Below are 24,033 nucleotides of genomic sequence, written 5' to 3'. Positions count from 1 at the left end.
ATTTCTGATATTCTATTATTAATCATTTGGACCTCTTTCTGTAGGTTTTGAATTGTTTCCAATGCTATATCTATCTTATTTGATTGTTCCTGTAGTGCTTTCTTGACTTCTTCCTTATTTTTCTCGACTCCATTATATAGTGTTTTGATACATTTTATAATCATTTTTCTGAATTCCTTCTCAGGCATTTCCAAAGCCTGCCCAAGTATGGAGTGTAGGTCTACTTCCAGCTCATTTACCTCAGTCACTTTATCTCATTTTGGACATGTGCTGGTATGGTCATCTGCTTCTGTTTTGGGGGCATATTCGGGGGTTATCTGTGGCCTTAATACTTAGATGGGTTTATATTTTTGTATTTTTTATGCTTTCTGATTGCCTCCAGGTAGATGTGATCAGGAAATGGGCTTCCCTTTTCACTCTTCTTCCTGAGAAATTTCAAGATGCCACTAATTGTCATTTTGATGTAACTTAGGATTTGATTTTTGGCCTATTTCCTTTTTTGTCTGCCTGTCCCACTCCACAATCCCCATTCTGGCCTTTTTTTCTAGTTATTAACAATTCAGGGCTGGCTGTGGCTGTTTGGTTTTAAGTGGAAACTGTCTCTTTAAATTTCGAGGAGATCTGTACACATGTGTAGTAGAACCCTCCAAGGGTGGGGCTGGGGTGTTCACTAGCTCAGGCACCCTTATAATCACCAGAATGGAGGTACACAGACTGTAAGGGACCAATGAACAGATACCAAAAGAAAAGATGGTCCACATCTTTATCTCCACGGTTCTGCCAGGCATCGTGGCTGCTCTGATCTTTCCCCAGCTTGGTCTCACCCAAAATGGCAGCTCCTGGAGCAGCTGTGCGTCTTGAATTAGAAAGCACTGGATTTCTTGCTTCTGCTACAAATTCCCCTAGCTGTAAGTCTTCCAACCTTCTAAATATTCCTTTACATGTAGTTCAAAGTTCTGGGACAATTCCCTGAGCCTGCTTAGTTCTGTATTCTGTGTTGTTGTTGATGGAGCTCCTTACTGCACTTCCACCTGATCCACCATTTTGTTTGTTCTCTGCCTTCTTCTTCATTTACTCTAGTTTCTCAGATTATTTGCCCAGCTTCTTAGATTATTTGCTCAGCATACAGATTGAATAAGTATGGTAAAAGAATATAAAACATATAAACTCCTTTCCTGATTTTAAACCATTCAATATCTCTTTGTTCTTTTCGAACAATTGCCTGCCTCTTGAAATAGGGTCCTCATGAGTATAATTCAGTGTTCTAGAATTCCCATTCATTTCAAGGTTATCTATGATTTGTTGTGATCCAAATAGTTGAATGCATTTTCATGATCAATGAAACACAGGTAAATACATTTCTGGCATTCTCTGCCTTCTGCCAAGAACCATCTGATATCAGCAATGATATCTCTCATTTCATGTCCTCTTCTGAATCTGATCTGAATTTCTAGCAGTTCCCTGTCCATCTGTTGCTGTAACTGTTTTTGAATTATCTTCAGTAGAATTATATTTGCATGTGATACTAAATGATTGTTATTGTGTGTTTTCAAGTTGGTTCCAACTCATAGCAACTCTGTAGAGGGGTTCCAAGACTGTAAATCTTTATAAGAGCAGAAAGTCTCATGTTTATCCCATGGAGTGGCTGATGGGTTAGAACTGCTGATCTTGCAGTTGGCAGTTCCACATGTAACCCACTAAGCCATCTTGGCTCCGATACTAATGATATTGCTCAATAACTTCTGTATTCTGTAAGAGCACTTTTCTTTGGAATGGGCACAAATATAGATATCTTCTAGTTGACTGGCCAGGTAGCTTTCTTCCAAATTTCTTGGCATAGACAAGTGAGCCTCCAGTGCTGCATAGATTTGTTGAAGCATTTCAATTGATATTCCTTCAATACCTGGAGCTTTGTCTTTTGCCAATGTCTTCAGTCCAGTTTAGACTTCTTCCTTCAGTATCATCAGTTATTGATCATATACTATCTTATGAAATGGTTCATTTCTTTTGGATAATTCTAATTCTTTTGGTTACAGCGACTCTGTATTCCTTCAATCCTCTTTTGATACTTCCTTAGTAATTCAATATTTCCCTCATTGTCAGAGTAAAGGTTAAAGCAGTTATTAAAGAAGGACACAGACAGAGGAAGTGGTTCAGCAACAAGGGCAGGTTTATTGGATAAAACCTGGGAGGGGCTCCTGACCTGAGTCAAAAGGCCCTCTTCCCGTATAGGATAGGTACTTTTAGCTTGTAGAGTGGGCAAGGGGGCGGGAGGCACGTGGTGGTCTTGGATAAGCTCCCGAGCAGTGGTGAGGGGATGTCTGGGTGGATGGGGTGATTGCTTTCTTTTTGGAAATATGAAATTTAACATTTAAGGGAAATGGAAACTTATGTTACAATAGTCCAGGGGCTCGGGAAATGTATAGTTATGTTCCAACAGCCTCAGAGTTTGGGGAATGTCAACTTACGTTATACCAGTCCCACACTTTCTCTTACTCATAGAATCCTTCAGTAGTGGAAGGAACTCAATTTCTTCTGGTCTTTCAGCTTGAAAATTGCTGAGTATGTTCTTCTCTTGTTTTCTTACTCCAGGTCTTTGCACATTTCGTTATAATACATTACTTTGTCTTATTGAGGCGTCCTTTGAAATCTTCTGTTCATCTCTTTTACTTCGTCAAATCTTCCTTTTGCTTTAGCATTCTACATTCAAGAACAAATTTCCAAGTCTCTTCTTTGTGACATTCATTGTGGTCTTTTCTTACTTTTCTGTCTTTAAATGACTCTTTGCTTTCTTCAATGTATGATGTCATCCTACAACTTATCTGATCTTTGGTCATTAGTGTTTAATGTATCAAATCTATTCTGGAGATGGTCTGCAAATACAGGTAGAATATACTCAAGGTCGTATTTTGAACTTGTTTTAATTTTTATCTGCTCCAACTTGAATTTACAGATGAGCAATTAATGGTCTGTTGTGCCATTGGTCCCTGGTCTTGTTCTGACTGATAATATTGACCTTCTCCATTGTCACTTTCCACATATGCTGTTTATTTGAGTCTTGTGTATTTCATCCAGCAAGATCCTCATGTATTGTCACCACTTACGTTGTTGAAAAAGGTATTTGTAATAAATAAGTTATTGGTTTTGCAATATTCTCTCATGTGATCTCTAGCATTGTGTCTCTCATCAAGGCCATATTTTTTCCAAATGCTGATTCTTCTTTGTTTCCAAGTTTTCATTCCAATCACCAGTAATAATGCTTTTTGATTGCATATTTGATCAATTCCATACTGTAGAAGTTGGTAAAAATCTTCGATTTCATCTTTGGTATTAGTGGTTGTTGTATAAATTTGAATAACATTAACTGGTCGATCCTTATAAGTGTATGGATATTATCTTATTACCGACAGAGTGGTAGATGTTGAAATGTTCTTTTTAACAAAGGATGTGGCACCATTCCTCTTCAATTTGTCATTTCTGGCATAGTAAGTCACTACCAGTCCATTTCAGCTTAGTAATGCTCAGGATGTTGATGTTTAGCCAGAGTTACGCAGTCATAGCAATCTTTAAACACCAATAGAGTCATAGTCATGTCATTTCTTTGGGTGAAAAATAGCTTCTTCCTATTGTATCTAGTCTAAGATCTAAAATTCTGAATTTGGCCTCCAAGTGTTTCCCTGAGCTGGTCCTTGTCTATTTCTGGGATCCCATCTTGGTCATGACACTTGAACCACTGATCTCTTTCCATTCTTCCTGTAAAGTGGCATTTTTTGCTGAATTGGTTCTTCACATATAGGAAGCCCTTCCCCCACCATTCCTCAGTTTATTCCTTTCACCCTTTAGACATCAGTCTAAGTGTCACCTCAGAGAAACCTGGCCTCACCACCTAATCTATAGGCAGTTCTTCCAGAGCACAAAGGTCTTTCATTTTATAGCACACCATATGCTTTACTTGAATACTTTTTTCATGTAGTTCTGTGATAAAGATATGTCTTCCCAGAAGACCATGTTTATTTTGTTCATCAACATATTACCAATTGTACAATCTAGGGCTTGGCAAATAGTAGATGCTCAATGAATATATATTGAATATGAATCAGTAAGTTTTTATTTCCTTTCCATCACCTATTTGTTGTGACTTCCATGCCCTTTCTTTTTAAAACACACCCACATCTTACTTTTATACTTTCTTTAACACCTTATTTTCCATATGATACTGTTGTTTTCCTCCTTTCCTTTACTGCCAAGATATGTTGAAGTCCTAACCACTAGTACCTGTGAATGTGACCTTATTTGGAAATAGAGTTTTTAGAAAACCAAGCCCACTACACTGCTGTCAAGTGGATTCTGACACATAGAGAGCCTGTAGAACAGAGGAAAATTCCTCCATAGCTTTTTCAAGATTGTAAATCTTCATGGGAGCAAATAGTTTTCACCTTTCTTCCTTTGAGTGGCTGGTGGGTTTGAACTGCCATCTCCTTGGTTAGCAGCCCAACACTTAATCCAGCACACTTCCAGGACTCCTATGGCATTTATGTTGTTGTTGTTAAGTACCATACAGTCAGTTCCTACTGATAGTGACCCTGTAGAGGGTTTCCGAGGCTGTAAATCTTTACCGGAGCAGAAAGCCTCATCTTTCTTACGCAGAGCAGCTGGTAGTTTTGAACTGCTGACCTTGCGATTCGCAGCCCGATTCATAACCACTATGCTACCAGAGCTCCTTATGGCATTTACAGATGTACTTAAATTGAGGTCCTAACGGTGGTCCTTACTCCAATATAACTGGTGTCCTTAAAAGAAGAGAGAAATTTGGGTATGGATGCTATGTGATGGTAGTGGCAGATGATACAGTTCCAAGCCAATGGATACCAGTTTGATGGCCACCACCAAAAGCTGGGAAGAGGTGAGGAAAGATTCTCCCATACTGGTTTTCAGTGAAAGTTTCGCCTTGTGTTGTTGCTAGGTGCTTCCAGTCGGCGCCCACGCATATTGACACTATGCACAACAGAAGGAAACAGCCCGGTCCTGCGCCATCCTCACAATTGTTTCTCTTGAGCCCATTGTTGCTGCCACTTTGTCAGTCCATCTTGTTGGAAGCCTTTTTTTTTTTTTTCTGACCTTGGCCTTGTGTTGTTGCTAAGTTCTGTAGAGTTGGTTCTGACTCATAGTGCCCCTGAATAGGGTTTCCAAGGAGCGACTGGTTTGTTTAAACCTCCGACCTTGTGGTTAGCAGTCCAGTGCTTATCCTATAGCATTATACCAGGACGTCTTGGCATTGTAGACGTCTTGATTTTGACTCCAGAGCAGTGAAAGAATAAAGTTCTATTGTTTTAAGCTACCCAGTTAGTGATTTTGTATGGCAGCCTTTGTTGTTGTTAGTGTTGTTGATTTGGTTCTGACTCATAGAGACCCTGTATAGAGTTTCCAGAGAATGGCTGGTCAGTTTGGACCTGGTTCAAACTGGCCTTGAGGTCAAGTACTTATCCAAGACCCTAGGCAGCCTTAGGAATCTAATAACACCAAATAGAAAATATATTAAAAACACTTTCCTTTTATGTTTTTGGTGCCCTTGTTTTGCTGGTGTCTTAATTAATCTTTATATCACATACAGCTGTGAGTTAGAGGTAGTTTCATCCAATAGCTAATGAGAGATTTTGGCATTAAACTACTGGGGTTCAAATACTGGCTCTGTTACTTACTGGCTTCGTGACTTTGGGAGAGTTCCTCTCTGTGCCTGTTCTTCTCTGTGCCTCAGTAATTTCATCTTTCAAATGGGGATTATAATAATATTTACCTCATCAGGACTCTGGACCCTGTGTGCTGTTGTTGTTGTGAAGAGCCGTCGAGTCAGTTCCAACCCATAGTGACCCTGTATAGGGTTTCCAAGGAGCAGCTGGTGAGCTTGAGCTGCCAACCTTGCAGTTCAAACGGCTTTGCAGTCTGGTGCATTACCCCACAGCACCACTCCAAGACTCCCTGTGTGTTGTTGTCAGGTGCCATCAAGTCGGAACCGACTCATAGCGACCCCATGCACAGCAGAACGAAACAATGTCTGATCCTGGGCCAACCTCACTACCATTGCCACACTTGACGCCATCAATGATGCCACCTGGCCGATCCATCTCATTGGGGGTCTTCCTCTTTTTCTCTGACCCTCCATCTTACCCAGCATGACATCCTTTTCTAGCAACTGTTCCCTCCTGAAAATATGTCCAAAGTATGAGAGATGAAATTTAGCCATCTTGGCCTCCAAGGAGCACTCTGGCTGCACTTCTTCCAAAACAGATCTATTGGTTCTTTTGGCAGTCCATGGCACCTTCAGTATTCTCCTCCAACACCACAATTCAAAGGCATCAATTCTTCTATGATCTTCTTTATTCACTGTCCAGCTTTCGCATCCATATGAGGCTATTGAAAACACCATGGCCTGGGTCAGGCGCACCTTAGTCCTCAAGCTGACATCTTTGCTCGTCAACACTTTAAAAAGTTCCTGTGCAGCAGATTTGCCTAATGCAATACATGTGTAATAAGTGCTATATATTGGTGTCTGGTACTAATATAGACTGCATACTGATTTGGCAATGCCCTTTTCTCCACACTGTTAAACTCCTTGAGGGCAGACACTACACCTTATTTACCAACACAAAACCTGGCACCAAGTGCCCACACAGGTAATATTTACTGAATGATGGCTAACCAGTAGGCAAGTAAATGTGACTCCACTGATTTTCTTGCAGACCTCCCTAAGTTTCCTGGCACACCTAGAGAAACAAGATCTAATAAATGAGGATGAGCTGGTGACACTGAAGGAGCTCTGCAAAAATGTTGCACCTAGGCTTATAAAAAAGATAGAGAAATACAATACAGAAAAAAGTAAGTAGTGGATGCTTGCTTGCATCTCAGGAATTCTTAAGCAAATTGGTTCAGTCGTCACTCTTAGAATATTTTCTTGGGAAAGCCAGAAATATCCTTCATTTGTTCTTTCAACACATATTTACTGAACGCCAACTGTACCAGACGCTGAGGTAGGAGCTAGGGATACAGCAGGGTACAGAACAAAGCTCCTGCTCTCTTGGACCTTATATTCTATTGTTGTTGTTAAGTGCCATCGAGTCAGTTCTGATGCAGAACACCCATTTGTTGTTGTTGTTCAGTGCCGTCGAGTCGGTTCCAACCCATAGCGACCCTGTATAGGGTTTCTGAGGAGCAGTTGGTGGGTTTGAACCACCAACCTTGTGGTTAGCAGTCCAGCACTTATCCTACAGCACCATTAGATTGTTTTTGTTGTTTTGTGCCGTGGAGTCGGTTCCGACTCATAGCGAACCTGTACAGGGTTTCTGAAGCTATAAATCTTTATGGGAGCAGAAAATCTCATCTTTCTCCCATGAAACAGCTGGTAGTTTCAAACTGCCGGCCTTGAGGTTAGCTGCCTGATTTGTAATCACTACACTACCAGAGCTCCTTTTGCAGTCACATTGTTGTTGTTGTTATTGTTAGGTGCTATCGAGTCGGCACCGACTCACAGGGACCCTATATAGTACAGCAGACTGAAACACTGCCCCATCCTGGGCCAACCTCACTACTGTTGCTACGCTTGACACCATAAATTTAGCTAGTAAGTACATAAATTTCATATAGTACATAGTAACTTTAAGGAACTAATAAAAGACAAATATAAAAGTAATAAAAATATGAAACTAATAACAAATGAAATAACATACAGCAACAATAGTTTGTACATTCAGAATTTTTTCTGAGTATATTTATGAGCCTCCAGAAGCAAATGTCAATAGAAATAGGGGCCCTTAAAAGAATTTCTTTTGACAACTGCTTTTTGATGATTGGTTCTTTTGGATTGCTACTAGCCAGAAGGTGATCTTTGTTTTTATATCTGTGATTTTAATTCCAGTCTCTCAGACAATGACACTTCCTAAAGACAGGGAAACTGAGACCCCGGGAGAGGAAGAGTTATCATCTCTTTTAGGCAATATGCAAGTCTGTGAACTCTTGCAGGTAGGTAAAAAGGTATGCAGGTAAGTGACTAACAATACCTACACCCCTTAGGGGGAAAAGTAGAAAAGAAAGGAGGAAAAAATAAAAGAAAAAGACAAGAAGGGAAGAGGAAAGATGCCCTGATTTGTAGTATTTACTGATTTCTATGGTGTAAATGGAGTCCTGTCATGGCGCTGTGGGTTAATGCGCCAGACTGCAAAGCCCTTTGAACTGCAAGGTTGGCAGTTCAAGCTCACTAGCTGCTCCTCGGAAACCCTATACAGGGTTGCTATGGGTCAGAATCAACTCGATGGCACTTATCAACAACCACATGGTATAAATACTCCCTCTGTGGCTGATTCTAAGCTGGCAACATGACATCAACCAGACTGAAAAATTCCAGAAAATGTTAACAATTGGCTCTTATTAGTTAGTTTGAGCTGACCCCAGTACACCACTTTGAAATGATTCTTTTGTACTTATCTGTGGGATGCCATCAGGTCCAAGGTCACGGCCATACAATCTGTATGGTGGTATAGGGTCCCATGTTGTCACCATTCTGACAATCTTCATGATTTTTGAAATGCTTCATTTTTATCTTGTACACAAACTATGTCACTAGTTCATTCCAGAGAGCAAGGACTGAGTTCTCTGTGGTGGGTGCCCTGCTGGAAAGTGTAAGATGAAGGCAAGACAGGTAGAATTTTCAATCTGCCCCCTACAATGTGGTCATGGTCCTTGGGAGACATGATTCAGGGGGGAAAACATCCCAAATGTAAATATATTTATTTATTAAATCATAAATAGGACAAAGACAAGACAAAGATTATCAGATGAGGCAGTAATGGTGCCCAAAGGCATCACAGCCACATGGCCAATTATATAACATGGAAAACTAAAGAAGTTTGTCACCAAATCATGACTGGTTGCAGATCAAGTCCTCACAATCACAGGCAGGACTATGGGAGTGGGAAAGTGGCCATGGTTGGGATACATACACTATTGGAGATTAGGAAAGTTTACAGGGCTGGTTCTAGGCCCTCCGACCATCTTGGTCAGGACCAAAGTCACCATAGGCAAATCCCTGGGAGGGAGACTGCTCCCTGAGAAGGAGGCTAGGTGTGTGTTCTTAATCCATTTTCAAAATCTGCCTAAGGACAAAGCTTTTTACATTGCCATTATTGGTCATAAAGAACCCAATGGAGACTGAATTTATGTTAAGAAAGTTGGAGGTTTAAACTCACCAACTGCTCCTTGGAAACCCTATACAGGGTCTCTATATTCAGAACCGACTTGATGGCACTTAACAACAATAATAACAAATTCTCTGTAAAATCATCGTTTAATTTTCAGTCCCTTCTTTGATAATACTTTTTATAATCTTGCTAAATTTATCAATAAAAACCTTTAATCTACAACTGAATGCTCTGAATTTAAGCTCTAATACAGACACATGGCTTCCTTCTCTGAAAACAGTCTAAAGAAGACTGAATGTGGCCAATCTATGGGGCAACATTCATTTACTTGCTCATTTGCTCCTCTCTGACACAAAGACTGTGTGTGTGTGGGTTGTCAACTGAAAATGCAACATCCTTAGGGAAAGAGAGACAGATAGATCCTAAAGCTAGTTCCTGGTTCCTGCTCCTACTGCATTCATCAGCTTCACGGTGGAGAGAAATCAAGGAAGCCTTTAGTCTAGAGGTGCCTGCATCTTTGATGCTCATAATCCCAGAGGATTCACACAACTGCTTTCAAAACCAGGTGGACAAAACCAGAGCAGGGATTTCGATCCTGAAGGAAGGGAAGCATGAAAAGATAGGCAAGCAGTCTCTGGGAAAATGAACCTGAACTTCCTGTGCATTTGTTCCCTCTGAGCTAAGGAATTCTGATTTTGTGCAGCATACACACCCTGGGTTTGGGCTTCAGTCTGCTTGAAGACAGACCTCCTTCAGTCAGAGGTCTATGGGGATCCTGTGTGAGCGGCATCCTCAATGACCTGGGTCACTTGGCAGACACCGCATAGCGGGTCCACACGCTGCCAGCCACACAGCTAGTGGTGGGTTGGCTCCGACCCACACCATGTTGGCCATGTCCTCTTTGGAACTCTGTGGTAAGGGTCAGGGTGGAGAGAATGAAGAAAAGACAAACCTACTCGAGACCTTGCATTAATTTTGTACTTTAATTATATAAAACCTTTATGAAGCTCCAAAGTAAAAACTATAGATACAGTATACCGAGAGATGTCTGGATGCATCCCTGGCTCCCTGTTCCTTTCTCCTTCCCTCACTGATTACCATCTTTTTCAGTTGTTTTGGGTTAATCTTTCCACTGCTACATTTGAAAAAAACAACCCCAAAAACCTCCCTTTTATAACAAAATCATACTAAAAGATCCTCCTTCGCTTTGAACACTGTCTTCTTGAGATCACTCACGTAAATGCACCTCATCCACCATGTGGAGGGACCAGACTATTTCATCCACTCTCTTTGGTGGGCATTAGGGTTATTTCCACTCTTTGGGTATTCCAAGCAGTGCCACAATGAAGAAATGCCCTGGTGCAGATGACGTGCTCTATTTTTGCTAGTGTATCTTCACCTCTGGAAGGAGGGAGTGGCTTATCTTCCTGTCCCCTGCCAATGGCCTTTCTTATGGCAGGAAATTAGAAGCCCACCCTTCTCTGTGTCAAATTGAGACTTTCACTCTTATCCTAATGAGAATTTCCTGCATTTCCCATTTCTTCCACAGAAGAAGCCCTGTGAAAATAAGCACCGAAGGAGTAATGGTAGGTGTTTCTAGTACACTTTTCACAACTTGGATCAGTGTGGCAGGAATAGATGTATTTGATATGTACCAGGAATATCAAGTATATGCCTGGTACATATTAAATATATTACTTGGGAAATGTCATACAAATTGGTGTAGAATTTATGTCTCATGCCAAGTCAAGTGAAGTCGTTGGATGCATGGGTTCTAACTGGCTTTTCTGTGAGGAGATGTGGAGAGCTGGTGGTTTCTACTGGGAAAGTTTAGGAGAGCAGTACCTGGAGAATGCAGGCAGTGCTCTCCTTCCACGCTTGATAAGTTGGTCCCCCTCTGTGGGGCTGAAACCCCTCAGCAATAAGAGCAGAATGTGCAATCTGAGGGAATGTCTTCTTCAGAGTGCTAGGTTTCCACTATTTACTAGAAGGTCCCCCCTCTATGAGGAGGGGGAAGCCCTCAATGGAGCAGAAACCTCCAGGTCAGCTGTGAAAGACTAGAATATGCAGTCTGAGGGATGAGAGAAACCAGAAGGAAGGCCTTGGCAACATTGTGTTTAGTGGCTGAATCCCTGTGCGAACGATGACCCTGGGAAAACACTCCAGAATCTGTCATTAGACTAAACTGCTTGTGAATAAACAGATATTTGGTGTGGTCTTTCTGTGACATGTAAAGTTCCATTAGAACCCATCCTCCCTGTTCTTGATTTTGAAGTTTAAGTTCAGATTCCAAGATCCACGACTTTCCTAGAGCTCTTCATATCTAAATGTTGCTGATGTTGGTGAGAGTTAGCATTTATTGAGTACTGTCATGTGCCGGATTATGTCATTTGATTTTGCAACCATCTGGAGATTGGTACCATTCTCACTCCTATGCAATGATTAGGAAACTGAGACCCATGAGGTCTAGTACTTTGCTGAAGGTCAGGCAACTAGAAAGGGCTGGAGTTGGCATTTGAACCCAGCAGTCTGACTCCAGAGTCCATCCACCAAAAACTTGGTCTACCATTGGCGTGGTCCTGGAGGGTAAACACTGGACTGGGGACCATAAGGCTGGCAGTCCAAACCCACCAGATGCTCTTTGGAAATCATATACAGGGTCTGTATGAATTGCAACTGACTCTACGGAACTTAGCAAACAACACTGTGTAGATATCTGTACTCAGATGACTTTACTTTCTGTAGACTATGTATAAGAGTTTCTTCCAGCTTTATAATTCTGTGGCTCTAAAGGTTAGACCTGGCTTCCTCTAGAATGTTACCTTCTTCACAAGGTGAGGAGGAATTTACAGGTGCTCAGTGTGAATGCAGAATCCTGGTCTGGCACTGTACTGGTCTGCTAACCATAAGGTTGGTAGTTCAAACCCACCAAACCCTATACAGGGTTGCTTGAGTTGGATCCAACTCTGTGGCACTTAATAACAACAGTGCAAACACAAGTTGGTTTCCTTTCAGTATGGTCTCTGGTCTGGGGAATACTGGACTTGCTCAGCTTGAGTTGAGTACCACGGCTGACTTTTAACATAGCAATGAACTCAGACCTCAGAGGCGATGGCAGAGCTCAATGAATTCTGCTAAATATGCTGGGAGTCAGGAAAGAATTCAGTTTCAAGTTACATTTTTCTGTAACAACTAACTCCTCATTGCCTTTCTCTCTATGATAGAGTCTTATCCAGAGGAACCAGAGAATTTGCAGGGACACTTAGCACTAATGGAGTCCTCAGCCAGTGCCAATGGTATGAACACTGAGCTCATCCCAGTACCTTGGATCGGTTTTGTCCTACCCAAACTGGTCTCTGGAACCTCTTTTTTGTTTCTCTCTTCTCTTCTGGGTGTCTGCCTCTGTACGTCCAATAAAAGATAAATGTTGATTCAGCTCACCCAAACTTTCTACCAGGAAAGCTGAAACTGATCCTAATTCCAGGATTGGAGGAAGACTCATTGACAATCTGCGATATGCAGATGATACAACCTTGTTTGCTGAAAGTTAAGAGGACTTAAAATAGTTACTGATGAAGATCAAAGAGCACAGCCTTCGGTATGGATTGCATTTGAATGTAAAGAAAACAAAAATCCTCACCACTGGACCAATAAACAACATTCTTATCAATGGAGAAAAGATTGAAGTTGGCAAGGACTTTATTCTTCTTGGATCAACTGTCAACACTCATGGAAACAGCAGTCAAGAAATCAAATGACGTGTTGCATTAGGCAAATCTGCTGCAGAAGACGTTTTGAAAGTGTTGAAGAGCAAAGATGTCAGCTTGAGGGCTAAGGTGCACCTGACCCAAGCCAAGGTATTTTCAATAACCTCAATTGCATGTGAAAGCTGGACAGTGAATAAGGAAGACAATAGAAGAATTGATGCTTTTGAGTTATGGTGTTTGAGTGAAAGTACCATGGTCTGCCAAAAGAACCAACAGATCTGTGTTGGAAGAAGTGCAGCCAGAGTGCTCCTTAGAGGCCAGGATGGTCAAACTTTGTCTCTCATGCTTTGGACATATTGTCAGGAGGGACCAGTCACTGGAGAAGGATATCATGTTTGGTAAGGTGGAGGGTCAGAGAAAAAGAGGAAGACCCCCAGCGAGATGGATAGGCAAAGTGGCAGCATCAATGGGTTCAAGCGTGGCAACGATACTGAGGTTGGCTCAGGATGGGGCAGTGTTTTGTTCTGCTGTGCATACGATCGCTATGAGTTGGTACCGACTCGATGGCACATAGCAACAACAAAAACAACAGTTCCCAAGCCCATCTTCTGCCAGCTACGTTGTCTCCAACCCTGACAATACTAAAGTAATACGATGACATCAATGTATCAAGAAAGGCATGGACCTTGAATTTATGCCTCAGGAGTAACTTGAGAGAGAAAAAATTTCTCCAGAATGTGATGCTTTGTCAGAAAAATATTAGTAAGGAAATTTTAGTGCTTGGGGAAAGAGATTTGAAAAATTTGAGTGTCTCTCTTTCTAGGTGACAGGACCCTATATGGTACACAAAGCCTGATTTCCGAGGAGATGCGAGTAACGGCTGACATCATGAATGCTGAAACCAGCAGAAAGGTTTGGATAGTGTATTAGTTTCCTAACTGGGTGGCTTGTAAGGATAGAAATGTATTGTCTAGAGTTCTAGGAGCTGGGAGTCTAAATGCAGAAATTGGCCTGGTCTGCTCTCTCTCTCTGTTGGCACTAGGGGATCACCCTTTCTTGTCTCTTCCCTCTTTGGTAGCCGCAGACCCCCTTGGCTCCTTGGCTTCTAGATACATCTTCACATGGCCGTCTTCCCCTGTCTGTGTCTCTCTGTTTCTTCTTCTCTTTATTTTCGCTGGACTAGGACCTACCGTACCTTGGTAAGATTGCTTGTTAAAGTAACGAATAACATCTTCAAAAACTCTAGTTCCAAACATGATCACTTTCTCATGTAGCAGACATGGGGGGAGGAGCAGGGGGCAGACAACTCAATCCATAAAAGATGGTTTCTTCAGCTGCCCTAAGGTCCAGTCCTCAAAGACTTTGAGAACCCAGGGCTGTATATGATGCAGTTCTTTTATCTCTGTGATTACTACCATTCGACCTGTCTTGTTCTGTGACAATCAGCAATGTGTTGACTTTGACTGTGGAGGTGATAGTATTTATCTTTCAACTAAACACATGGAGGGGAAGATTCTTTTTTATTGACAGAAGACACTTTTTCTTTTCTGGTTAGAACAACGATATAACATGTTTTCAGGATCATGTTTTAGAAGCTTCCCTGAAGCTTCTAAAATGGTAATTGCATGCTGTTTACAATGGCATTGCAAGTCGTCCATCGTGTTGGTGTGCCTTGGAGGAGATTCCAACTCCTAGTGACCCTCTATAGGGTTTCTGAGGCTGTAAGTCTTTATGGGAGCAGAAAGCCTCTTCTTTCTCCCTTGGAGTGTCTAGTGGACCCAAACTGCTGACCTTTCATTTGGCAACCCAACACATAATCGCTACACTACCGAGGTTTCTTGATGTTTACCATAGCCTTTAAAAATATTGCATAAATATCTTCAAATTTCTACCATGGTTATGAAGCGCCTTGGTGGCACAATGGTTAAGTTCTCAAAAGGGTTGAAAATTGAAAGTGCTAACCAAAAGGTCAAGGAGCTCTGGTAGCATAGTGGTTACAAGTTGGGCTGCTAACCTCAAGGTCAGCAGTTCGAAACTACTAGCTGTTTCATGGAAGAAAGATGAGACTTTCTGCTCCCATAAAGATTCACAGCCTCAGAAACCCTATAGAGTGTCACCATGAGTTGGAACCGACTTCATAGCACAACACTACCACCAACAACCAAAAAAGGTCAGCAGATGGAACCTACCAGTTAATCTTCAGGAGATAGATGTGGCTGTCTGCTTCCGGTATGATTGCAGCCTTTTAAACCCTATGGGGCAGTTCTGTCTTGTAGGGTTACTGTAAGTCAGAATCAACTCCATGGCAATGGATAATAGCAGGATTATAGACATAATTTTTGCATTCAGAAACAATGTTGCAAAAGAAATGTCTCTGTTTTCAGAGGAATCAAATCATTCCAGAATCCTAGCTACAAAAAAAGAAAGATCACCTACTTTTTTCTTGTTTGGTTTATTTTTATGTATGCTTTCTTTCTTCACTCTGCTAATCCAAAAACAGAAGAAACTTTTGCACAAATCTTTGGTTTTATCAGTGTTATACATATTCTGTTTGTTAACCCTGAGAACTAAAGTTCTTTAATTAAACCAGATAAATTCTGAATTTTACCTGGGACCTGATGTTCTGCTTTGGAATTTATTGGTTAGTTCTTGTAGTGCGGTGGAATGTCAGCTTGAACCATAAGGCCGGTGGTTCAAATTCACCAGCTGCTCCTTGGAAACCCTTTACAGGGTCTCTGTGAGTCAGAACCAACTCGACAGCTCTTAACAACAACAACAACAGAGCAGGATCTTGAGAACTTCCCACCTCTGATTTGATTTTAAATGAATGTCCAGGAGGAGCTCATGAGACCTGAGACAATGGAAGTGGCTGATCTTCAGTGAAATGAGGTTGACCTTTGGTTCAGAGTTCTATCACTTAAAAACTGTCTGTGAAATTATTTTCAGGCTACAGTTTAGTAGTAAAGTTGAATACATGTTGTTGTGCTGTTGTGAAGTGCCATCAAGTCAGTTCTGACCCATAGTGACCCTGTATAGGGTTTCTGAGGAGCAGCTGTTGACCTTGAACTGCCGACCTTGCAGTTCAAACAGCTTTGCAGTTTGGCGCATTAACCCACAGCACATTGCCAGTCTCTCAATATGTGACTTTAGAAATAGCATGGCATGAATATCTTGGAATCAAGATATTTAGACAGTAGTATAAAAATATAGCTTAAAAACTGGCATTAACAGATATATCCTGCTCTGTGTCAAATGGGACCGATTGAAGGGCAGAGACGGAGTCCAGAGAAGAATGTCAATAAAGGCCTATTTTTCAGAGGACCAGGTAAGGAATGTATGGCAAAGACAGAAGTGAAATTGTCAGAGCAATGGCAGGCGACCAAGGATAATATAATGTCAGGGAAGGTGAAAGTGACACATTGTTGTTGTTGTTAAGTGCTGTCGTGTTGGTTCCATTGAATAGCAACCCTGTATAAGGTGTCTTAGGAGCAGCTGGTGAGCTGGAATCACGGACCTTGCGGTTCAAACAGACTTTGCAGTCCAGCGCATTAACCCACAGAGCCACACCAGGACTCCAAACGTGACGCATGGTAGACACTAAACATGAATGAGTGACACAAATGAATGAAGGAATCAATAAAAGGCTCCATGCCCATGTTCACACTGCTTCTTCTGCCCAGCACATCTTTCCCCTACTTCTTTGCCTAGCACCTATTTTTCATCTCTACAAGTCTCCCTTGATCCTGTTGCATGCTACATGCTTCCACAACATCCTGCTTTATGGTGTGCATGTTTGTCCTCATTCTGCTTCTTTGTCCCCAATCTACTCCTCCAGATTGTGAATATCTTAAGGGCATGGATTGTGTCTTTTCTCTGGATCTCCCTTTCCAGATGGATGCACAGGTAAATAGATGGGTGGCTAGACAGACAGGTGTGTGGAACAACTCAGAACTCTAACTTTGGAACCAAATCCTTCAGATTAAAAATCTCTAACCCGGGGTAGTGTAGTGGTTATGAGTTCGGCTGCTAACCTCTGTTCAGCAGTTCAAAACCATCAGCTGTTCTGCAAGAGAAAGATGAGGCTTTCTGGTCCCATAAAGATTTACAGCTTCGGAAACCCCATGCAGGGTGGTTTTGAGTTGGAATTGACTCCACGACCCACCACCATCACTGCCATCGACCCCTTAAAATGAGAATTCCCTTATATGTGTTTCGATCTCATTTTTCAAGGAGGCAAATGCATACAGAATGGATCGGAAACACAGAGGCCATTGTGTCATTGTCAGCAACCACAACTTTACCTCACTGTCAGCCAGACCAGGGACTGATAAAGATGCCGGTAAGGCAGTCTGCAGTCACTTATCCAATGCAAGTGGGAATCTTGAAATGAGTTTTCATTTTTATATTATCTTTCTGGGAATTTCTTTTATTTCAGTGTGAGATGATATTATAACTATCATAAATATCATCTGGGCTTCTTTTGTATCTATGGGGTATCACTGATCTGCTAAGGACTGACCGTTTAGGAGTGTGGTTTAGGTCGGGGTTTGGGGGAGGGGTGCTGAATTGGCATGAGAAAATCGAAGTTGGATCTCTTGCTCCATAAACAACTAGGTTTATTATGACCGTGGAACTGGGCCTTAGCTTCCTCGCTTGTGAAATAGGATGAAATTGGCCTCTGCTGGCTCTCAGGGTTGTTACTTTAGGCCTAATACAATACAACAGCACTGTGGGTCTTGGAAGAAGGCAGGTTAGTTATAAAACTTAATGGTTAGTTTGAAGATCATAAAATTCAAAGGTCTAGGCTACTTGCTGTACACTATTTTATAACTATGAACTTTATTTCACTCCTTTATCTTATTTCATTTTGCTTCCATTTCCCTTTCTTGACAGAGAGTCTGAAGCACGTGTTTCAGTGGCTTGGGTTTGAAGTACAGGTATACTATGATAAGACTAAAGTAGACATGGAGGAGATGCTGCAGGAATATAAGAGGCATCCAGGCCATGCTGATGGGGACTGCTTCGTGTGCTGTATTTTGACCCATGGGAAGTCTGGAGCTGTCTACTCCTCAGACGATGAACTCATTCTCATTCGGGAGATCACGTCTCATTTCACAGCCCAACACTGCCCTCTTCTAGCTCACAAACCCAAACTCTTTTTCATCCAGGCCTGTCAAGGTAAAGAGATACAGCCTTCTGCATTTATTCAACCAGATGCTTTGAATCCTGATCTCAGGGAGATGAACGTGCAGGACAGCATCCCCGTTGAGGCAGATTTCTTGCTTGGTTTGGCCACCGTCCAAGGCTGTGTGTCCTTTCGGCATGTGGAAAAAGGCAGCTGGTATATTCAGTCTCTGTGCAACCATCTGAAGGAGTTGGTTCCAAGGTTAGAGTTCTGAGTTGTTTCACACACCTGTCCATCTAGCCACCCATCTATTTACCTGTCCATCCATCTGGAAAGGGAGATCCAGAGAAAAGAGACAGTCCATGCCCATAAGTTATTCACTCTCTGGAGGAGTAGAAAAAGAAGCAGAATGGAGTGCCCAGTGATCAACACACACCATAAAGCAGGGTGTTGTGGAAGCATGTAGCATGCAACAGGACCAAGGGAGACTTGTAGAGATGAAAAATAGATGTTAGGCAAAGAAGTAGGGGAACTATGTGCTGGGCAGAAGAAACAGCGTGAACATAGGCATGGAGCCTTTTATTGATTCCTTCATTCATTTGTCACTCATTCATATTTAGTGTCTACCATATGCCATGTTTGGAGTCCTGGTGTGGCTCTGTGGGTTAATGCACTGGACTGCAAAGTCTGTTTGAACCGCAAGGTCGGTGATTTAAGCTCACCAGCTGCTCCTAAGACACCCTATACAGATTGCTATGCAATATAACCGACGCAACAGCACTTAACAACAACAACAATGTGTCACTTTCACCTTCCCTGACATTATATTATCCTTGGTCGCCTGCCATTACTCTGACAATTTCACTTCTGTCTCTGCCACACATTCCTTACCTGGTCCTCTGAAAAATAAGCTTTTACTGACATTCTTCCCTGGACTCCATCTCTGCTCACTCTCTTTCTGTAGCCCTTCTTGGCAACTTCAAGTTCTCGGAAATTATCTCCCAATCTTGGGTCTCTGAGCTCTTGGAGATCAGAGACCCCATTTCATTCAACTTTGTACCTATTCCTCTGGACCAGACACAGTGATTGATATTTTGTTAACCTGGATAAATATTTGTTTCACAGAAGGATAGTCTCATTCTTCAGTTCAGATCTAGACAGTACTCACTGCCGGCCCCTCCCAACTCTGGCTTTTGGACCTGACCTTCAGCATGTCCAGTCCTGTGTTCATCTTCCCAGTCCTCTCCAGGAGTACTTCCTCCAGAGTCCTGATTTCTGGGAATATCCATGATACTTTTCTGGGAATCCAGGATTGAAGACTTTGCTATTCCCTCTACTCTAACACCCTCCCATTCCCACCATAGTCATCAATGACAATTGTCCTATGACTTCATGGACAAGGCGATATTTATTGATGACCTAATATATGATTAAGGAGCCCTGGTAGTGTAGTGGGTTATGTATTGCGCTGCTAATCACAAGGCCAGCAGTTCTAGTCCACCAGGCAGGCACTCCGTGGAGAACTATGAGGCACTCTACTCATAAAGTATAACTGCCTCGGAAGCCCTATACAGTGTCGCTATGAGTCAGAATTGACTCTACAGTACTCAGCTACCTCCCCACCCTTCCATCACTATGTCATAACTGTTTGTTGGGTACTCAGTTGTAAATAAGAGAGAGAAGATCTCCTCTGTATGGAGCTTACAGTCTTTAGGGAAGTAAATGTAAACAAATAGCTATATTAGAAAGGTAATTTCTGGTAGGGGCAGTGGTGCTAATTGAGAAGGCTTCTCATAGAGGTGGGGCAGAAAGATGAAAAGGAATTGGTCACAGGAATGTTTGGAGGCAAAAACAGCTAGCGTAAAACAGGATAAAGGCCCAACTGTCAACACTCATGGAAGCAGCAGTCAAGAGATCAGACGACGTATTGCATTAGGCAAATCTGCTGCACAAGACCTTTTTAAAGTGTTGAAGAGCAGACATGTCAGCTTGAGAACTAAGGTGCGCCTGACCCAAACTATGGTATTTTCAATAACCTCATATGCATGTGAAAACTGGATAGTGAATAAGGAAGACCATAGAAGAATTGATACTTTTTTTATTTTTTTTATTTTTTAAATGTTTTTATTTTGGATTGAGTGAAAGTTTACAGGGCACATCATCAGCTTCACATTCAACCATTCATATAGCTTGTTTCATTACATTGATTATTATCCCCTCCATATATCATCAGTTAACAGTGTTTCTCTCTATCCTCTTTAGCTTTTTTTTTGGGGGGGGGGGTGGTGGTGAATGGGGAACTCGCCTTTTTGGAATTTACAGTCTCGGCTTTTAGGGAAGGTTTTTACATTTGTCTGTGGATATCCAAGGCTCATGTATGAGATTACTGACAAGCATTACTGAATAATCAGAAGAGGGACAGTTTGCTATGTCTACTAGGTGGCTAAAGTCTGATCCTCAGAGCCTATGGTTTGGACGGTCAACAACGCTTGGGCCCACAGGATCTTGACCTCCTGACCGGGTCTGCACAGTCTGCATCAGATTCCCCCTTATTTATTGTTTGTTTAAGGGACGCTGCCTGTCTTAGGCGGTCAGTGCAAATTCCTCAGTCTTACCCGTCATCGAAACTCATTGCAGCATGGCAATGGCTCTGTCTTAGGTTGCCGAGGTTCCACGTGATCCTTACCCGTCTCTGGCCACACGTCCAGCATAAACAGCTGCCATCTGAGGAAGGCAGGGAGGGAGGAGATCGACTGGGGATCCCATACGCAAGACGTTGCCAGCCCACCACCTGCTCTAAGGAGACCAAGCAGGATCACTATGCTGAGGTTCAATCAAGTTCTTAGGGGATCTTACTCTCTAGCAGGGGTAGCAAATTAGTAGCCACTCAGTGCTCACTTTGAGAATTACTTATATCAGAAATTTGAGCATGTAGCTAATGAATATCCACAGACAAGTGGATATTATTCCACAACTTCCTAAAATGCTGTTGGATTATGAGTGAGACTAATATCCCTAGACAGTTGATTTACATGGTGGGCAGGGCAAAAAAAGGTAACAAAGGAATTGATACTTTTGAGTTATGGTGTTGGAGGAGAATATTGAAAGTGCCATGGACTGCCAAAAGAACCAATAGATCCGTTTTGGAAGAAGTGCAACCAGAGTGCTCCTTGGAGACCAAAATGGCCAAACTTCGTCTCTCATACTTCGGACATATTGTCAGGAGAGAGCAGTCCTGGAGAAGGATATCATGTTTGGTAAGGTGGAGGGTCAGAGAAAAAGAGGAAGACCCCCAGCGAGATGGATTGGCCAAGTGGCAGCATTGATGGACTCAAGTGTGGCAACAGTAGTGAGGTTGGCCCATGATCAGGCAGTATTTCGTTCTGGTGTGCTTAAGGTCGCTTTGAGTTGTACTAACTGGATGGCACCTAACAACAACAACACCAAAAATAGGGATGGCTTTATTAGTAGTAGGTTTTCTTTCTGTCTGTCATCTAGCTACTTACTTCCTTGTTTGAAGAGAGAAATAGAAGACAATTATATGCCAAATTCCTTTGTGGATCAAGTGTCTTAAAATACAAGGTGTGATTATTTTTTCTTTTCTTTTTTTCCTCATTCATGTATTCATCAAGGTGTGATTATTATAATGTTTTTTTAAAAAAACTTTTTATTGTGATTTGAATGAAGGTTTACAGAGCAGCTCATTAGTTTTTCATTTATTATAATGTTTTTAATCACTGAATGTGTTATTGTTGTAGTTAAGTGCCATTGAATCAGTTCCAACTTATAACGACCCTGTATAGGGTTTCTGAAGAGTGACTGGTGAGTTTGAATTGGTGACCTTGTGGTTCAAACCAACCTTGCGGTCCTGTGCTTATCCTACAGTGCCACACCAGGACTCCAATCACTGAATGTAGCATACAGAAAAATGTTGTATAATTTAGTCTTTCATTTTCAATTTTACAAGCAGGTTTTTTTTCTTATTTTTTGCAAGACCCCAGTTAGAGTCTTGGCATGTTAGAATAGGAAGGAACAATGGGCATAGGTATGTGGTTTATGCCTTCTGATTAGATATGTTTTCTTCTCTCCCTGCAGGCATGAAGACATTTTATCTATTCTTACAGCTGTCAATGATGATGTAAGCCGGAAAGCAGCCAAGCATGGAACACAGAAACAGATGCCTCAACCTGCATTCACATTACGCAAAAAACTAGTCTTCCCTGTGCCACAGGGAGCACTTTCCTTTTAGTAGGGTTGTCATGGACTCTTAGACTTAAATGAACTTTGTTCGTCTCCTCCAGTCCTACTCAGCATAGGAATTGGTGATGAATCATCTCTGCCTGTCATTTTATAATAGGAAATGCCCTGTTTTCTAACACAACCAATTCTTTTTGTTTGTTCTGTTTTTGCAAATCTGAATGTTGGAAAACTTCATTTGTTGAAGAGTTGAATTGTAGACTTGGCATTATTTGTATACTCTGAAGAGCATCACTTGGTTTGCTCATCTGTGAAATGAAATGTGGGAACAGGGAGATTTTAAGGTTCCTTTGAGATCTAAAAAAGTACTATAACTGACCTGATCTAGGGTGAGCTCTGATTCTTTTCCATTATAACCATCCATTGGCTTTAATTCTGTACCTCCTGCTGCATTGTCTTGATTTGGACCATGGGCAATGACAAGGTCTACTGACCTTCCTGATGTTCTTCCCCTTCCGAAGTCTTCTCTTCTACACATCGATGGAGGTGCCAACTCAGGCTATGGCATATGAATTTCCTGCTTTGATGTAAGGAAGGTATTGTTGGAAGAACTTTTTTCATAGACTGGTGCAGGCTTGGCTCTAGGAAGAACATTTACAATCTGATATCAAATTCAGTTGCTGGTGACAGAACATTCAACTGCACTGATTTAAGCAAAGAAGAACACTTATTGCCTGTTTCACTTGAAAAGCCATGTCCCCTTACTCAGGAGAGACTTGAGTCAGGACAGAATCTATAGGACGTCATCCTTCTTGTGGTTGAGAATTCTAGGACTTGGGAGCTGCAGCCAACAGCCTCCAACTTGTCATGAGTACTCTCCTTTGGCAGGGAAAAAAAGTAGAAAGGAAAAAGGAAGTCTCGTGGACTGAAGTTAGTCACAATGATCATTGGTCTTTCTTCTTACCCAGAGTGGCTGGAGCGGGTGGCTGTGGACGGACACTTTTGTACTCTTAAATACACTTTTTATATAATTAAAATGTACTATGTAATTAGAGATTTTGAACATTACATACATTTGACTTACTTTTAAAAAAAATTACAACAGGGATTTTTTTTTTTTTTTCCTTTTTAATTTCTGGAACTGTATTTTGAATTACTTAGTGAAGGTTTGTTTTGAATTCTTAAAAGTTAGCCCTGAAAAGGTGATTGAGACCTTCAGCTATACGTGAGAAAACTAAGGCTTGGAAAGCAGAACCAACTTGTTCATGGTGCTTCAGCCACTTGTTATTTATAGGATTTCACTTTCCACAAATGAAGGGAAATGTCCTGAGCCATCCAAGGACGTTTCGAACACACCCTTGAATTTGCAGACAGCCATGAAGGATGTCAACAAATAAAGAAAAATAACCTCAGAGGTGTCTACTTTTATACCTGTTTTTGTTAAAGTAAAATTTATTGGTGGTGAATTTATTATAAGAAATATGCATAAGAATACCATTTTAATGTAATTGATAATTACATGGATTTAAATATACTAAGTTTATATTTATATTTAAGTTTACTAAGGAATGCCAGACTGGTCTTCCAAAGCCGTTGTTCATACGAGTCAAGGCTAACAGCTTTGGCCAACTCGGTATACAAGAGTTTTCTTCGAAAATCACATGGAGTTCTTTGGCTTCTTTATAGCCCTCTGTTTAAATGAAGGATGGTGTGAATCAGTGAACAGAGCAAAAGATCTGGAGATCATAGCCTTGATTTTCTGTTTCCCTGTGACTCTTTTTTACTGAGACAGTAACCAAAATCACCCTAACCTTTT

The 24,033-nt window shown here is 41.6% G+C and overlaps 1 protein-coding gene across 1 annotated transcript in view; it reads left to right on the top strand.

Annotated features, from left to right (window-relative positions):
• Positions 1-22,269, top strand: part of CASP10 (caspase 10, apoptosis-related cysteine peptidase) — a 42,091-nt gene extending 19,822 nt beyond the window's left edge. The window contains exons 3-9 of the mRNA XM_006862034.1: positions 6,738-6,873; positions 7,910-7,995; positions 10,708-10,774; positions 13,719-13,807; positions 17,126-17,234; positions 17,789-18,281; positions 22,116-22,269. Of these exons, the coding sequence (XP_006862096.1) occupies positions 6,738-6,873; positions 7,910-7,995; positions 10,708-10,774; positions 13,719-13,807; positions 17,126-17,234; positions 17,789-18,281; positions 22,116-22,269 (1,134 nt within the window). The remainder of the gene's footprint in view (positions 1-6,737; positions 6,874-7,909; positions 7,996-10,707; positions 10,775-13,718; positions 13,808-17,125; positions 17,235-17,788; positions 18,282-22,115) is intronic.
• The last annotated feature ends 1,764 nt before the right edge of the window (positions 22,270-24,033 follow it).

The sequence above is a fragment of the Chrysochloris asiatica genome, unplaced genomic scaffold, assembly GCF_000296735.1.
Source record: "Chrysochloris asiatica unplaced genomic scaffold, ChrAsi1.0 scaffold00045, whole genome shotgun sequence".
In the NCBI taxonomy this organism is placed as follows: Eukaryota; Metazoa; Chordata; class Mammalia; order Afrosoricida; family Chrysochloridae; genus Chrysochloris; species Chrysochloris asiatica.
This window is presented reverse-complemented; position numbering and strand designations above follow the sequence as displayed.